The sequence below is a fragment of the Lepus europaeus genome, chromosome 1 (genome assembly GCF_033115175.1).
Source record: "Lepus europaeus isolate LE1 chromosome 1, mLepTim1.pri, whole genome shotgun sequence".
NCBI classification, from domain to species: domain Eukaryota; kingdom Metazoa; phylum Chordata; class Mammalia; order Lagomorpha; family Leporidae; genus Lepus; species Lepus europaeus.
In genome coordinates this window covers 81,479,318-81,494,676 of record NC_084827.1, presented here as the reverse complement: position 1 = coordinate 81,494,676, position 15,359 = coordinate 81,479,318, and the positions used below count along the sequence as shown (strand labels likewise).

The window sequence follows — 15,359 nt, the reverse complement described above, 5'->3', positions numbered from 1 at the left end:
GATCTCTCTGAAGATGATTAAAACAGATATCTTTCTTTTTTTTTTTTTTTTGGTACCTATAAGAAGCTTTCTTTTTTCTAGATTCTTCTTGCTCTTGGAACCAGTTTGCTTGTTCTGCACATAAGTGCATTTCTAAACACTGGATTTGTGACGGAGAAGATGATTGTGAGGATGGATTAGACGAAAGTGATAGCATTTGTGGTGAGTTGCTTTATTGTGTTCTGTCACTTGTTAAGCACTATACATGCTCAGTCATTTAAGAGTGCATAAATAATTTTGTCCTCCAATTTATTAACCTTAATATTAAACTCATATATACATTTTTATGTTGAAGTTTTAATTATTTTCATGACATCCTTTTCTACTTTATAATATACAGATATGGGTTCCTGAGGCCTCCAGAGGCTGGCCTCAGCCTCTAGGTAGGACTTGGGGCCCATTTGGAGCACCGGGCTGGCTCTTGCATGCCCTGGGGCGGGCAAGAGGCAGATGAAGCCCAGCGCGGCCAGACCTGCTGTTCTGACCGTGGGCCTCTCTCAAGCCGTGGCCTGCATTCTGCCCTGCGTTCAGCCGGGCACCTAAGCTCAGCCCTGAAAAAAAAAATAATATACAGATATGATTCAATACTTAGGATCCATGAATTCCTGCCATAGTAAACGTATTGTATTTCTAGTTTTCAATGACTTTAGAGTGAGTCTCAATGATTGAGATTACTGGTTCATATGGTCAAATTTTTCATGGCTCTTGATATGTAGAATAGCTCTACCTCCCAAAATTAGTATACTAATTTATAATGCCACAAATTACACATGCTCTTTTTATATGTGTACATTTTGTAGTAATCTTTTTTACTGCATTGTTTTAAATAAGAAGTAAAGAAAAATGTCTGTTGTATGTGATTTTATTTTTTTTGAAAGATTTATTTTATTTATTTGCAAGTCAGAGTTACACAGAGAGAGGAGAGAAAGAGAGAGAGAGAGGTCTTCCATACGATGGTTCACTCTCCAGTTGGCGGCAATGGCTGGAGCTGCGCCAATCTGAAGCAAGGAGCTAGGAGCTTCTTCTGGGTCTCCCACGTGGGTGCAGGGGCCCAAGGACCTGGGTCATCTTCCACAGATTCCTAGGCCACAGCAGAGAGCTGGATTGGTAGTGGAACAGCCGGAACTCAAACCAGTGCCCATATGGGATGCGGGCGCTTCAGGCTAGGGCATTAACCTGCTTACACCACAGCGCCAGCCCCTGTTGTATGTGATTTTAAAAAGAGCTTTAAAATTCAGTGTGGTTAGATTGGAGGTATGTGTAATACTTCCTCCATGTGATCTATAAAATCAATTTAATTGCCCTTTTTAAAATTTTTATTAATATATAGAGAAAAAATTCATGTATTTGACAGGTACAATTCTATCTGGATAACCATACATTCCTCCCTCCCTCCCTACCTCCCTCAATCCTCCTTCTTCCCTTCTTTCTTTTTTTCTTTAATTTGTAAAATTTAAATTCACTCTACAAGCACAGGCTTAATGTAGCACTGACCATAATATTCAACAAGTAAAAGCAGAAAAACCACAGTTCCACAGGAGTATGAACAAGGGCTAAAATAATCAAATCACAAGATTTCATTTTATTCCTATACATCTTTTGTATTCTATATTAACTACCGCATATCACAGAAAATATATGATATTTGTCTTTTTGGGAACTGGCTTATTTCATTCAGTATAATGGTTTCTAGTTGCATTCATTTTGTTGCAGAAGAAAAGATTTCATTCTTTTTATATCTGAGTAGTATTCCATAGTGTATATATACCATATTTTCTTTATCCAGTCATCAGTATATAGACATTTGGGTTGATTATGTATCTTAGCTGTTGTGAGTTGAGCTGCAATAAACATGGGGTTACAGATAATTCTTTCTTTTGCTGATTTCATTTACCTTAGGTAAATTTCCAAGAGCAAGATGACTGGGCCATATGGTAGATCTGTTTTCAGATTTCTGAATCTCCATACTGTCTTCCAGCTGTTGGTTGTACTGGCTTACATTCCAGTCCAACAGTATATTAGGGTACCATTTTTCCCTTTCATTTTGTCCAACATTTACTATTTTTTTTTTTTTTTTAGTTTTGAATGATAGCCATTCTAACTGGGATAAGGTGAGACCTCATTGTGGTTTTTATTTGCATTTCTCTGATGACTAGTGATCCTGAGCATTTTTTTCAATGTGTCTGTTGGCAATTTGTATTTCATCTTTTGAAAAATGCCTGTTTACGTCCTTTGTCCAAAACTTGGTTGGTTGTTTTGTTGTTGTTGAGTAGAGTTGGTGATTTTTGTGAACTCTTTATAGATCCTGGATATCAATTCATTATAGGTTGCATAGTTTCCAAATATTTTCTCCCATTATGTTGGTTACCTCTTAATTTTGTTGACATTTTCCTTTGCAAATGTTTAACAAATAGACTTATGGGTTTTTAAAGGAGTAAAAGAAGTAAGTCAGCTAATCTCCATAAATTTATTATAATTGGTCAGATATTCTACTAATTTGTTTATATGCCTTTATCTCCCTCTTTACTTTTTCTGTTCTATAGGTATCTATATGTATATGTTCTTTATTAAGCCAACATGTTTGATACTGCTCACCATCCTTATTTTAAAGAGAGGAGATAAAAACCCAAGTTATAGAATAAGGTACACATCTAAAGTTCAGTATACTTAATAGCTCTTTTAAATTTCATAAGTTATGGCGTAGTATTTAGGTCATCAGTTTGGAGAAAAAGGTAGCATTTTATAGCTAAGAAGTTCTCTGTAAAGAATACAGCATTGGATATATCTTCTGATATCAGGTGATTTATTTTCCTGGATTTAAGACACACACACATACACAACTGAAAAAATTTGGATGTACACAACAAATAAGTATAAATATAGAAGAATCATTCTCAAAAAGCTCTGAAATTGAAAATTTAGTAAACAATTAGATAACTGAACAGTCTCTTTAATTGTGTTTTTTCTATTTGTTATTAAGTCTTTTTAAAATATATACAAAGGGATTGCGTATTTACAATGAGATGAGCTCCTTTCCAGTGTCTAAAATTGTCTTGCTTTCAGCCATCTGTTTAACCTTACATCAAATAGCTGCACCCATAACTATTTTATATGAGTGGATAGGATCTAATAGAAAGGCATAGACTCTGGCATCAGAGTTGAGATCCTCACATCTGAATCACAGGCTGTGTGGTCATGGGCAGTTTCATTTTATTCCTTATTTCTTCCATTCTTTCTCTATCAAAGTGGTTCAAGAATATTTATCTGGATGATGCTTGTGAGCATCCAATATAATTAATGTGCACTGTATCTGTGAATGTACTCCCATTCGTTTTGTTTTATTTCTCTTCTCTCCTTTTGTATAAGCATTATTGTCATGTTTCTATATATCAGCGTCCAGATGTTAAAGAAATTTAAATGATAATGGATATATATATTTTATATATATAATAATTTCTGTAGAAACAATTTTATCTTTGAGCCTATTAATGGCATAATAAATAACAAGGACTAGAACTTCCTTTTTAAGTGAAATTAACATTTAGTTAATAGATTATTTTCTGATTTATTCCAGGAATAGACACCATGCTACACATAATTCCATTAAAATTCAAACAAATGAGAAAATTTGAGTTATCTAAAGGACTTTTCAACATTCACTTGCTATCCTGTCCTCTAGGATAAAAAATACATCAGGAACAAGCATGTTTTTGTTGGAAAACATCACTAAGTGATTTTAGTTTGGCATTATATGCTACTCAAATTGAAAACATTGCATTGAAAAATATTTTCTGCTCATAAGAACCCAACAGGTTGAACAGTAAATGACTGAAAAGAAATATCTTCTATCAATCTAGTCAGTCATATTTTCCTCCTGGAGATAGCAATATATTTTTTAATAATTCTAAAAAATATGTTTTCTGGGCATTAATTCTGGATAGCTCTTGGACATTAGAAAGCAACATTTTTAAGAAGCTGCATTATAGATCATATCATTGATTCACTCACAAATACTTTGCATAAACAAGTAACTACAAAACCCACCAAGCATTAATGTCTATATACAATGGTTAGGGATACATCATGGGGGACGATCATTTGACATATGATTATGCTCAACTGGATGAAAGGAAGGATAAACCTCCTACAAAGATTTGAATTGGGCCGGCGCTGCGGCTCAGTAGGCTAATCCTCCGCCTTGCGGCGCTGGCACACTGGGTTCTAGTCCCGGTCGGGGCACCGATCCTGTCCCGGTTGCCCCTCTTCCAGGCCAGCTCTCTGCTGTGGCCAGGGAGTGCAGTGGAGGATGGCCCAAGTCCTTGGGCCCTGCACCCCATGGGAGACCAGGAGAAGCACCTGGCTCCTGCCATCGGATCAGTGCGGTGCGCCATTGGAGGGTGAACCAATGGCAAAAGGAAGACCTTTCTCTCTGTCTCTCTCTCACTGTCCTCTCTGCCTGTCAAAAAAAGTTTGAATTTACAAAGTGAATGAGCATTTTTTTGGCTATATACATTTGAAAAATCTCACCATGTGACTCAAAGACATTGATCAATAGATCAGAGAAAAGGTAGATTCTGTTGATTGATTATGCAAAAACCAGGGAAATAGGCATACATTTATTCTTTTCAGCAACACAAGTGAGAAGTAATGATAATGACATTAATTGCTAAGAGAAGGTGCTTCAAAATCAGAAGGATTCTGGACTCCCAGCTTAGCATGTGGCATCCTGTGCAACTTGGGAGTTCTACAAGCTTTTCACTTTCTTTCAGCCTCAGTTTCCCTTTCTGTGAAATGAGACTAGTTCTATCAGATGAAATCATTGCAAGGATTAATTGAGTTAATATGGTAAGTGCTCAGCACACATTAAGCAATAAAAAGAATAGCCTCAGGGCTGGTGTTACAGCATGGTGGGTAAAACCACCACCTGTATGCTGGCATCCATGTGGGCACTGGTTTGTGTCCTGGCTGCTCCGCTTCTGATCCAGCCAGCTCCCAACTAATAGCCTGGGAAAAGCAGTAGGGGATGGCCCAAAGGCTCGGACCTCTGCCACCCACATGGCAGACCTGCATGAAGCTCCTGACTTTGGCCTGTGGCCACTTGAGTAGTGAACCAACTGATGAAAGATCTCTCTCTCTCTCTGTGCGTGTGTATGTCTCTCACTGTCTTTATAACTCTGACTTTCAATAAATCTTTTTTTTAAAAAAGAGCATTATTATTATTGTTACTATAACTGTTAATATCCTTATGGGTTTAATCTTTGAAAATGTTATCTCCATTTTCTCATAATTCTATGAAATTTTATGCCTTGCTACATTTTATAAGAAGAAAAGACATGATTTTTCTGCCATGGAGCTTTAAGATATTTAACACTTGGAATTGAAAAAGAATGCATTCTTAGAGGAAAATGTATAGCCATCAATTAAGGAGGGATAATGTTTGGTGATTCCAAATAACCATGATGTCTTCCCTGTAAGCAAAAATATCTCTGCTTCCCTTCCTTTATACAGAAAGTGTAAATTGCAGGCATTCTCTCAGGTGCAGGGTGCTCTTAGTCACATCTCTCCTTTGGGTTTTAGGTGGTATCACATGTGCTGCTGACATGTTCAACTGCCAGGGCTCCCATGCCTGTGTGCCCCGACACTGGCTTTGTGATGGTGAAAGGGACTGTCCAAATGGAAGCGATGAGCTCTCTACAGCAGGCTGCGGTAGGAACATGGGCTGGGTCTGTGTGCCAAAGGAAACTGCTATGGCATCTTTGGATCCCCCCCCTCCCTTTTTAAGTACTCCCCATATCAGATTTTCCTTCACTTTCCCAATCCTGAAACCTATACATAGTACTGGATTTAATCTGGTGGATATTGTTATCTGAGGAGATTAGTAGCCCCTCAAGCCACTGTTCACTGGTGTTTCCAATGTGCCCCTTGGGACTATCCATTTAAAAACCATTTTGATGACCACACTTTATCATTTTACTTCTAAGATGGTAGAACCATGCTACATGTGTGAGAGTGTGGTAGATTTGTATTTTCCTTAGCATTGTCCACCTCCACCCTCAACTCCTAACCCAGGCTTGAAGGCTTTTAGACCACCTATTACAGATACTCTGTAAATGACTGCTTTGAGCCTGGGTAACGACTGATCAGGAGGTCAGTAAACACCTATTAGTCCTACAGATAGGGTATTAACCCTAGGGTCAGGTAAAAATAGTATGGTTTATAGTTGAGTGACGCTGAGGGATCAGAGGACACTTTTGGAGGTCAGTTTTCTAAATTTCTGAATCCAGGTCTCAGAAAATGTTCAAGGAGTTACTCAGTAGTAAAAACGTAGATAAATCCCTTTGCATAATCAGGAGGATGAAGGGACAGAATATTTGAATACAGATCCCAAGGTCACATAAGGTATCTGTGAACACTGAGCAATTTCTCAGAAATAGTGCTATGACTTCTTGTTAAAGTGAATACTGCCAATCATCTCTCCAACAGTATCAACATGCCTTTCAATCACTGTGTTTGACGCCATAATGTGAGTGTGTGTGTGTGTGTGTGCATACATGCGGATAAGAAGAAAAGAAAACTTTGCTACAGGCCTGCTCACATAGAACTCCCACTGTTGTTTTACAATAATTCACTTTGAACTTGAAACTGATATGTGTGTCTGTAAAGGTCAATGGGGCCACTGAGGGCTACATAATAAAGGATTATGCTTCAATGCAGGGAGCCAGATGGTCCCAGTATGCTGTTGCTATTGTAGCAAGTTAACACTCTGGGAGGCATATTAACACTTTTCAACCACATGGGTACTATTCAGCAAATTACGTTAAAAGGCAGCAAATTGTACTCAAGTGACCTGAAAGCGTTAATGCCAAATAAGTCACTGTTGCCTAGTGTTTTAAAGAATAATTCAATATTAGCATTGACATAATTCACTTGAGTTATACAAGCTGTCATGCAGTTCAAAGTTAGACAAGTTATTAGTAACTCTGAGTTTTGCTTTGATTCTAATAGGCAAATTTTAATGCTACTTCTCTGTGGTTTCTATATAGTTTAAAAATCAATTTGCTGAAAATAAATTATACTTGATTACATTCAAAAGATACTTTTGGTTTTACCTTTTTAAGACTCTGCTTCAATAATTACTGAAACAAAAGCAAAGATTGTTTGGTTCATGGATTCAAGGACAGTCTGTTGTCTGAGGACTGCTAAACTTGAGAAATGATAGGATATATTTATGAGGGGTCTTCAAAAAGTTTATGGAAACTTCAAGTTATTGTGTGTGTGTGTGTGTGTGTGTGTGAGAGAGAGAGAGAGAGAGAGAGAGAGGAAGAGAGAGAGAGAAGAGTTCATCACAATGAATTGCAACAAATCCTATAAATCTCATTGAAAAGTTTCAAGGGGAAAAGTAGCATTGTTATCAGAGTATCGAAGGAGACAGAGAAGAAAGAGAGATATTCCTTGAAAGTGCATAGTAAGACATTGACGGGAGAAGTTGAGAGCATTTACATGTTTTACAAGAGCCCCTTACATGTCAATTATTGTTATAATTGCTTTTTGTTTGTATTATTGAATTCCCACAATGCAGTGAATTGTTTTGTGGAATTGGCCAAAAATAATTGTTGTATAGGTAGGAATTAAAGAGTACATTTGTAAATTTATTGAATACTTAATATGAACAGATCTGTTTCACATTATCTAGTCCCTACAAGAAATGTGGCAGATAAATTTTATTATGAACATGAAACAGATAAAGAAACAGGTGCACCAAGGAGGTAAATAGCTTCCTCAAGAATACAAATACTAAGCGGCAGAGATTTTCTGCAACAACTTTCTGTTTCCAATATGCTACCATAACATATTCTAAATTCTTGAATATGCAAAATATCCAAAAGTTCATGTATTACCATAATATTTACTCTTTATATATAAGAATCATTGAAAACATTTAAATTATCCCCTTAAACTTCTTATAATTCTATGCATGTAGAATTGAGATTCATCCTTCCGCACCTGTTTTGTTACTCATTTGAGTTAAACGTTTTCTCCATTGGTTAGGGGACTTGCTGGGGCACCATTGTCCTGGATCTCTATTCCTTAAGGACCAACGGTCCATTTCGTCAACCAGTATTCATACATCTGTGTAGTATTTGTGGTAGGGCTCATTATATCATGGATCTTATCTTTGCCGAATTTAACACCACAATCTTGAACTCACCCAAAAATTTTATTCTGATTTTAAAATTGATAACTTTGACAGCATTCTTAGTTTCACTTCCATCATAAACATTAGCACTTGATAGATTATCAGTCCATTTTTCACAAGAAGCAACATTTTTATCACTTTGCTGCCATTACTATAGGCGTGAGTGGAGGGAAAAACTCAGCCATATTATTAACTAAATCATTTTTCTTCCTACAAGCGTTTGCAATCATTGTTAACCAACTTACCAATTGTTATATGGCATAAAATTCTGGACCACTTTGTACTAATTGAGTTTAGTAATACTAAAATTTGAAAAATTATGTATTCATATCCATATATTATAATAAATAATATCAGTTTATCTAATATAGTGGATATTAAGGAAACTATGAATTATTGGGTGTAATGTTGCTTTTCCTCCAAGTGACTAATATGGGAGAGAGAAAATAAGTGCTAATATAACTATATTTTTTGTATTGTCTTTCTTAGCTCCCAATAATACATGTGATGAAAATACGTTCATGTGCAGTAATAAAGTATGCATTCCCAAGCAATTTGTTTGTGACCATGATGATGACTGTGGAGATGGTTCTGATGAGTCCCTGCAGTGTGGTAAGTACACCTCAAATTTACATGGAAGAGATTCTCAGGCTCAAAGTCTTGCAACTATTCAAGAGATGAATAAATAAAGCAAAGACATCTCTTAATGGCACTAAAGACTAATAAATTCAACAACACACAGTAACACCACCTGTATGCCATTATTTGGAAATCTTGCAATTGGTAGTATATTTTTATCAATAACCATATTGGAAGATATTTATAAATATTTCTTTGGCTTGTAGTATTTTCAAATTTAGAGACAATATACATATAACTTATTCTATCTTGGAGTCAAATATTTGAGAAAAAATGAATACAATTAAAAAAGTCAAATAAATTGTATTTTTAACATTTTATGCATATGCTGACATGTTAAAATTAGTGTGATCACAAAATCTATCTTGCCATTGCATGTATTTATCTTATGCACATGACAAATAAATATAATTTATTTATACATAATTTTTGGAATAAAAATTAGTGTATTAAGCATGCCAGGTTGAAATGAATTTTCTTATACTTTTAAAAAAGATTTATTTTGAACAAGTTACAGAGGAAGAGGGAGAGACAGAAAGAGAGAGAGAGAGAGCTCTTCCCTCTGCTGGTTGACTCCTCAAATGGCTACAATAGCCAGTCCTGCGCCAGGCTGAATTAGTCAGGAGTTTCATCCAAGTCTCCCATGTGCATAGCAAGGTCCAAGCACTTGGGCCATCTTCTACTGCTTTTTCCAGGCCATTAGCAGGGAGCTATATCAGAAGTGAAGCATTTAGGACAAGAACCGGAACCCATGTGGGATGTTAATGTTTCAGGTAGCAGTGTTACCTGCTATACCAAGACACTGGCCCCTTGATGTTGAAATCTTAGGTGGACCTAGGTTCTTTTTTCTTTTTTTTTAAATATGTACATGTATAGACAGTAATAAATATGTTTAACAAAAAGTTTTGGACTCCATATATGTTCATGGGAGAGAGTAGATTTAATACTCCCTGTTGTCCCCTCTGTGCTGTATCTGTAAATTTAGTTTCTAACATGAATCTGATATGATGTCTAGACATCAGTGTATACCAGGTTTTTTTATGATCACTTCACCACTAAGTCATGTATTCTACGTGATATTGCAAAGGCTCCATCATAAGTTAAGATATAAATCTGAAGCAGAGTTACATCTGATTGAACAGATCCCCTGATAGAACTACATTTGGCTGGTATGGAGATGAATAAGATAGTGGTCTCAGTTGAAGAAATCTCAAACAGGAAAATCAAAAGTACAATATAGTATAATAACATACTTGTTAAATAGGAATGTGAACCACAATACATGGGATCAGGGCTGAATAACTAATTTTTGAGGAAGGCACTAAAGAATAGAAAAAAGGGATATTAGAGGAAATAATACTTTGATGCTATAGAGTAGGCATGGTGATTACCAGCATGGGTCTAGAGCCAGATAGTCTGGGTTAAAATCCTGAACCTGCTTCTTACTAGCTGTGTACTTGGGAAGCTTAGTTCACCTCTCTGTAAAATATACAGGGTAATAGTGCTTAATTTTTAAGGCTGTTAAATTAAATGAGTGAGTGTGTGTAACAGTCTTAGAGTAATTCCAGACACATAGTAAATTCTAGCAGTATTTCCAAAGACTTGAAAGTCGATGTGGTTGAGTAGCAATTAGTCTTCTGTGAGTTTTGTTTGAAATTTAAAAATATTGAGGGGTTGGCCTTTTGCTGCAGCAGATTAAACCACTACCAGCAATGCCTACATCTCACATTGGAGTGCCAGTTTGAGCCCTGACTGATCCACTTCTGGGTCTGATTTCTGCTAATAGCAATGGTCCAAGTAACTTTACCCCTCATACCTACATGGAAGATCAGGATGAAATTCCTGGCTCTTGGCTTCAGCCTCATCCAGCCTGGCTATTGCACATTGGGGAATTAACTTGCAAATGGAAGATCTCTTTCTCTATTTGTCTCTCCCTCTTTCTCTCTGTCACTCTGCCTTTCAAATAAATAAGATACATCTTAAAAAAAAAAAGTTGTTAGAGCCAGATTCCAGAAAGCCGAATACAGTATTAGGGAATTTGTACTTCATTTTGCCTCTCAGGTCAGTGTACATTTTGAAAGAGAGGAATGGATTATGACAGTCAAATACTCATTTTAGATCTATCTGTTTCAGTAGAATAGAAGAAATACTGCTCTAAGGGAAAACAAAATAGGATGTTACTGTGAGACAGATGATGATTAATGATATGATTCTGATCCAGTTTGGGAATGGTGCAATGGAAGGTGAAGAATGTGTCAGAGTTCAAGAACAGTTAGATGTGGAAGCTACAAGAGAATTTCCAGCTTGGATGACTTGGTGGATGGTGTCACTAGTAATGAGCTTTCTAATGCAGGCATTTAAGTGCTTCATTTGTTCTGTTTATCACTTCTTTTGCTGATGCAAAGAAGAGAGATGTAATAAAGAACTTGGTTGAAACTTCTGAATACCTAGTGTTAATCACATAAAGCTACACAGCAATTTTTAAAATTTGGTTTTAGAGGGCAGAAGTACAATGAGGGTAAATAATATTAATTTGGTGGTGATCAGCGTAAAGGTGACATTCAAGTTATGATAAGGACTGAGATCTCCCAGGCAATGTAAAAAGGAATATAATAGACTGAGAAGTTGAAGGTAGGGCTTTAACTGCAACATTTTGAGGTGAAGTAGGAAAATAATTCGTATAGAAAGAGGGAAAGAAGGGAACAACAAAAGCAAAAGTTGGATAGAAGCCCAGGATATTAGATTATGAACATTAAGTCAGAGAATTATTTCTAAGGTAGCATCATCAAGTGCTACAGAAAAGTGATGTAGATACAAGTATGAGACACCATTGAATTTGACACTTGTCACTTGGTATTATCTCTAAAAAGGAATTTCAGAACATAGATGTTGCAGAAATGGGATGTTGACTGATAAAAGACCAACTGAGGTGAGAAAAGGGATGGAAGCTTGGATGAAAAAGAGAAGGAAATGTGTTGTGAAGTAGAGTGTAGATAGATTCTGATTGCTATTGGGTTGGGTTGGATTCAAAAACATTTATTTATTAAGACAAAGGCACTAATGTAGGAAGGGGAGGAAAGACCAGGAAATTTTCAAATATTTTAGAACAAGTTATTTTATCATTCAAATATGATAAGGATTTCAATGCATTATTTCCCCATTGGAATTTTTTTTTTTATTTGACAGAGTTAGATAGTGAGAGAGAGAGAGACAGAAAGGTTTCCCTTCCGTTGGTTCACCCCCCCAAATCGCCGCTACATCCAGCACTGCACCAATCTGAAGCCAGGAGCCATGTGCTTCCTCCTGGTCTCCCATGCGGGTGCAGGGCCCAAGCACTTGGGACATCCTCCACTGCACTCCCAGGCCACAGCAGAGAGCTGGACTGGAAGAGGAGCAACCGGGACAGAACCCGGAGCCCATATGGGATGCCGGCGTCGCAAGGCAGAGGATTAACCAAGTGAGCCATGGCGCTGGCTCTCCCATTGGAATTTTTAAGTCATAAAAGTCTTACCACATTCCTCCAAAACTAGAATATTTGCCAAGACTTATCAGAAAGTTATAATAGAAATGACTTTTATTGTTGATGAACTTAGGGAAAAAATCCATTCTAGAGGTTAACATAAAGTAAAATGAGTTTTACTTACAAATAAGCAAAGTTATATACATTAACAAATGATGTGCTTATTTTGTAATTTGAATAAAGTATTTTAATGATCCTAAAAGTCAATATACAAGATAATTATGATAATTTGGGGGCTTATTGCTCTATAAATTGAGTTTTAAAATTTTCACATTTTAGCATGTTTAAACTTTGAATCCTGTCTCTTAAACATTGACATAATATTACGGCTTCTGAGAATTATCATTATAGCTCAGAATTAGTTATCCATATGTCCTGGTACTTTACTTCACAAAACTTGATCTTCAAAAATGTATTCTAACAGCTTTCAGTTTTGCTTTCTATTTGAAAAGACATCTTTAGGGAATAGATAATAGGTAAGCAGATAGTACAGTCAAGAGAGTTGGTTCTTGTTTTCTCACATTGGGGAAATGAAGATAATACATTGTTCATAATTTTATTTTTGGACTTTAAACCTGCTTCCAAATTATAACTATCCCATTTCAGATAACCACTGTGACAGCAAGAACTGAGAAACATTTCCCATAGGAGGCATAAGTAACCCACATGGGTAATTAGGTATAGTGTTCATTGAGAGGACAGAGTTTAGTGAATATTTTTGCATAAATTAGATTGTTTGCTTTTGTCTCTAGGATACCGACAATGTAGTGCAGAAGAATTTAGTTGTGCCGATGGCCGATGTCTTTTAAATAGTCAATGGCAGTGTGATGGAGACTTTGACTGTCCTGATGGCTCTGATGAAGCACCTTTAAACCCAAAGTGCAAAAATGCAGGTACAGAACTGTGTATGATACAATCTTTATTCCAAAGTATTTCTTTTTTAATGGAAAAACTGGGACTTATTTTCCATCTAGTATTGTTATTTAATAGAAGAAAATGCAAATTTATTAAGCAATGTGATATTTCCATACAAGAGCCTAGTGATTGGGTATATATAGGGGTTAGTTTTAGAAATGTGTTTCTATACCAAAAGCATGAAGATCTGGGGAAATTATTGTGATGAATATGTTACCCAGTCTTTTCTGTTCTCCAAAGCTCGTTTTTCAAAAACTAATATTTTCGATGAAGACAATTCCCCATGTGGGCCTATTTGAAAATTTAAACATAAAAGAAGTTAAGATTTATTGTAAAATAGTTTTTTATTCAGACACAGCCAAAATAAAATAAATTGCATATAGTTTGAACTGCTACATAAACTACACATACACACAGCCTAACTTTGTTTTGTCACTTTGCTATTGCAAAGACTGAGTAGTCATGTGTTTTAGAATATATGCAATAACACTTTCTCATGTAGTTTTCATGTTAATAGGCCTTCTTTTAGCACGTATGATAGTAAGTAGTTTTCAAGTCATCCAGCTATGGGTAGCTGCAAACCCTGGACTCCTTTCCATAGCTATATTAGGAACAACTATTATTCACCAATGATGTCCTTTTCATGCCCTGACTTAAAAATGTCAGTGTTATATTGCCAAGAAGAAAAAGAATTTAGGTGTATCTTCCTATTCTAGATTCTTAATTTTTAGTGACACATAATTTCTCAAGGATCTATGGCTTGAGGGAAATGTCAAACTATTATTATGCCTTTGAACTCATTCTTCACAATATATATGAGATAGAAATAGTCCATTAATTTTACTGTAGATGCTTATTTTGATTGTTAATTTTCATAGTAAAGCTAGATGTGCAGTGAATGACAAACATTAATGTACCATTTGCCCTTGGTTTTCTATCACTTATGTATAAAGTATTATACTGAACATAAGTCATTTCTATGTACATATATTTATTATAATTTTTGACAGATAAACTACCATATTTGCAAATGTTTTCAACAATTGTAGCTAAACCAATGGCATGCTCTTTATATTCCATTTGTTTTATTTTCTTTTTCCAGAACAGTCATGCAACAGTTCATTTTTTATGTGCAAAAATGGCAGGTGCATTCCCAGTGGAGGTCTTTGTGACAATAAGGATGATTGTGGCGATGGTTCAGATGAGAGAAACTGCCATATAAATGAATGTTTGAGTAAGAAAGTCAGTGGGTGTTCTCAAGATTGTCAAGACCTTCCAGTCAGTTACAAGGTAAGTACTAATAAAAGCAAATCTTCTGATAAAATTTTAGATAATGGAATTGATATAATCCAATATAAATCTAAAAGGTAAGATGTGTTATAATATTGTGAAGTAAAGCTATTTAAATGGAGGAAGTGTATATATAAGGAAACCACAATAAGTATGTATATATATATATATGTTGTAGAATATGATTAAGAATATGAAAACTCAAAGAATTTTCCAGTATATTCAGAGTATAAAGAATAAAATCAGAAAGGGAAGAATAGTATTTAGGGAAGGTTCTGCTATTGTAATAGCTACATAAATATGTGTACAACATTTAATTTCATTTAATTTCTCAATTCTTCCCTCCTTTTGCCTCTCTCAAGTACATCTTAAGATAACTATTTATTTATTTATCTCTTAAGTACATCTTGAGGTAACCATTTATTTACCAAATCACAATGTTTTTCATAGAAACACTATGGAAAAATCAGAAAGCATGTGTTAGGCTTCAGAGACACTAGAAATAAAGCTTGTTTAGTATCTTAATTGCATTTTAATAGTACATTCTCCTGAAAACAAAGGTATTTTATTGACAAAATTGATTGTCAGAATTGATTGACAGAAATCAATATAAAATACATCCATTTCAGTGTGTTAGAAGTATATATGCAAGCTAACACAATATTAAAATATATAGATGTGAATTAGGTTTAAAATTGATTACTTAAATATGAGGAACACACATTCAAAGCAATTGACTGTAAATTACTATTTTTATCT

The 15,359-nt window shown here is 35.5% G+C and overlaps 1 protein-coding gene across 1 annotated transcript in view; it reads left to right on the top strand.

Moving 5' to 3' along the window:
- Nucleotides 1–15,359, top strand: part of LRP1B (LDL receptor related protein 1B) — a 2,136,850-nt gene that overhangs the window by 1,834,270 nt on the left and 287,221 nt on the right. The window contains exons 51-55 of the mRNA XM_062186250.1: nt 82–201; nt 5,617–5,745; nt 8,726–8,848; nt 13,148–13,288; nt 14,413–14,600. Of these exons, the coding sequence (XP_062042234.1) occupies nt 82–201; nt 5,617–5,745; nt 8,726–8,848; nt 13,148–13,288; nt 14,413–14,600 (701 nt within the window). The remainder of the gene's footprint in view (nt 1–81; nt 202–5,616; nt 5,746–8,725; nt 8,849–13,147; nt 13,289–14,412; nt 14,601–15,359) is intronic.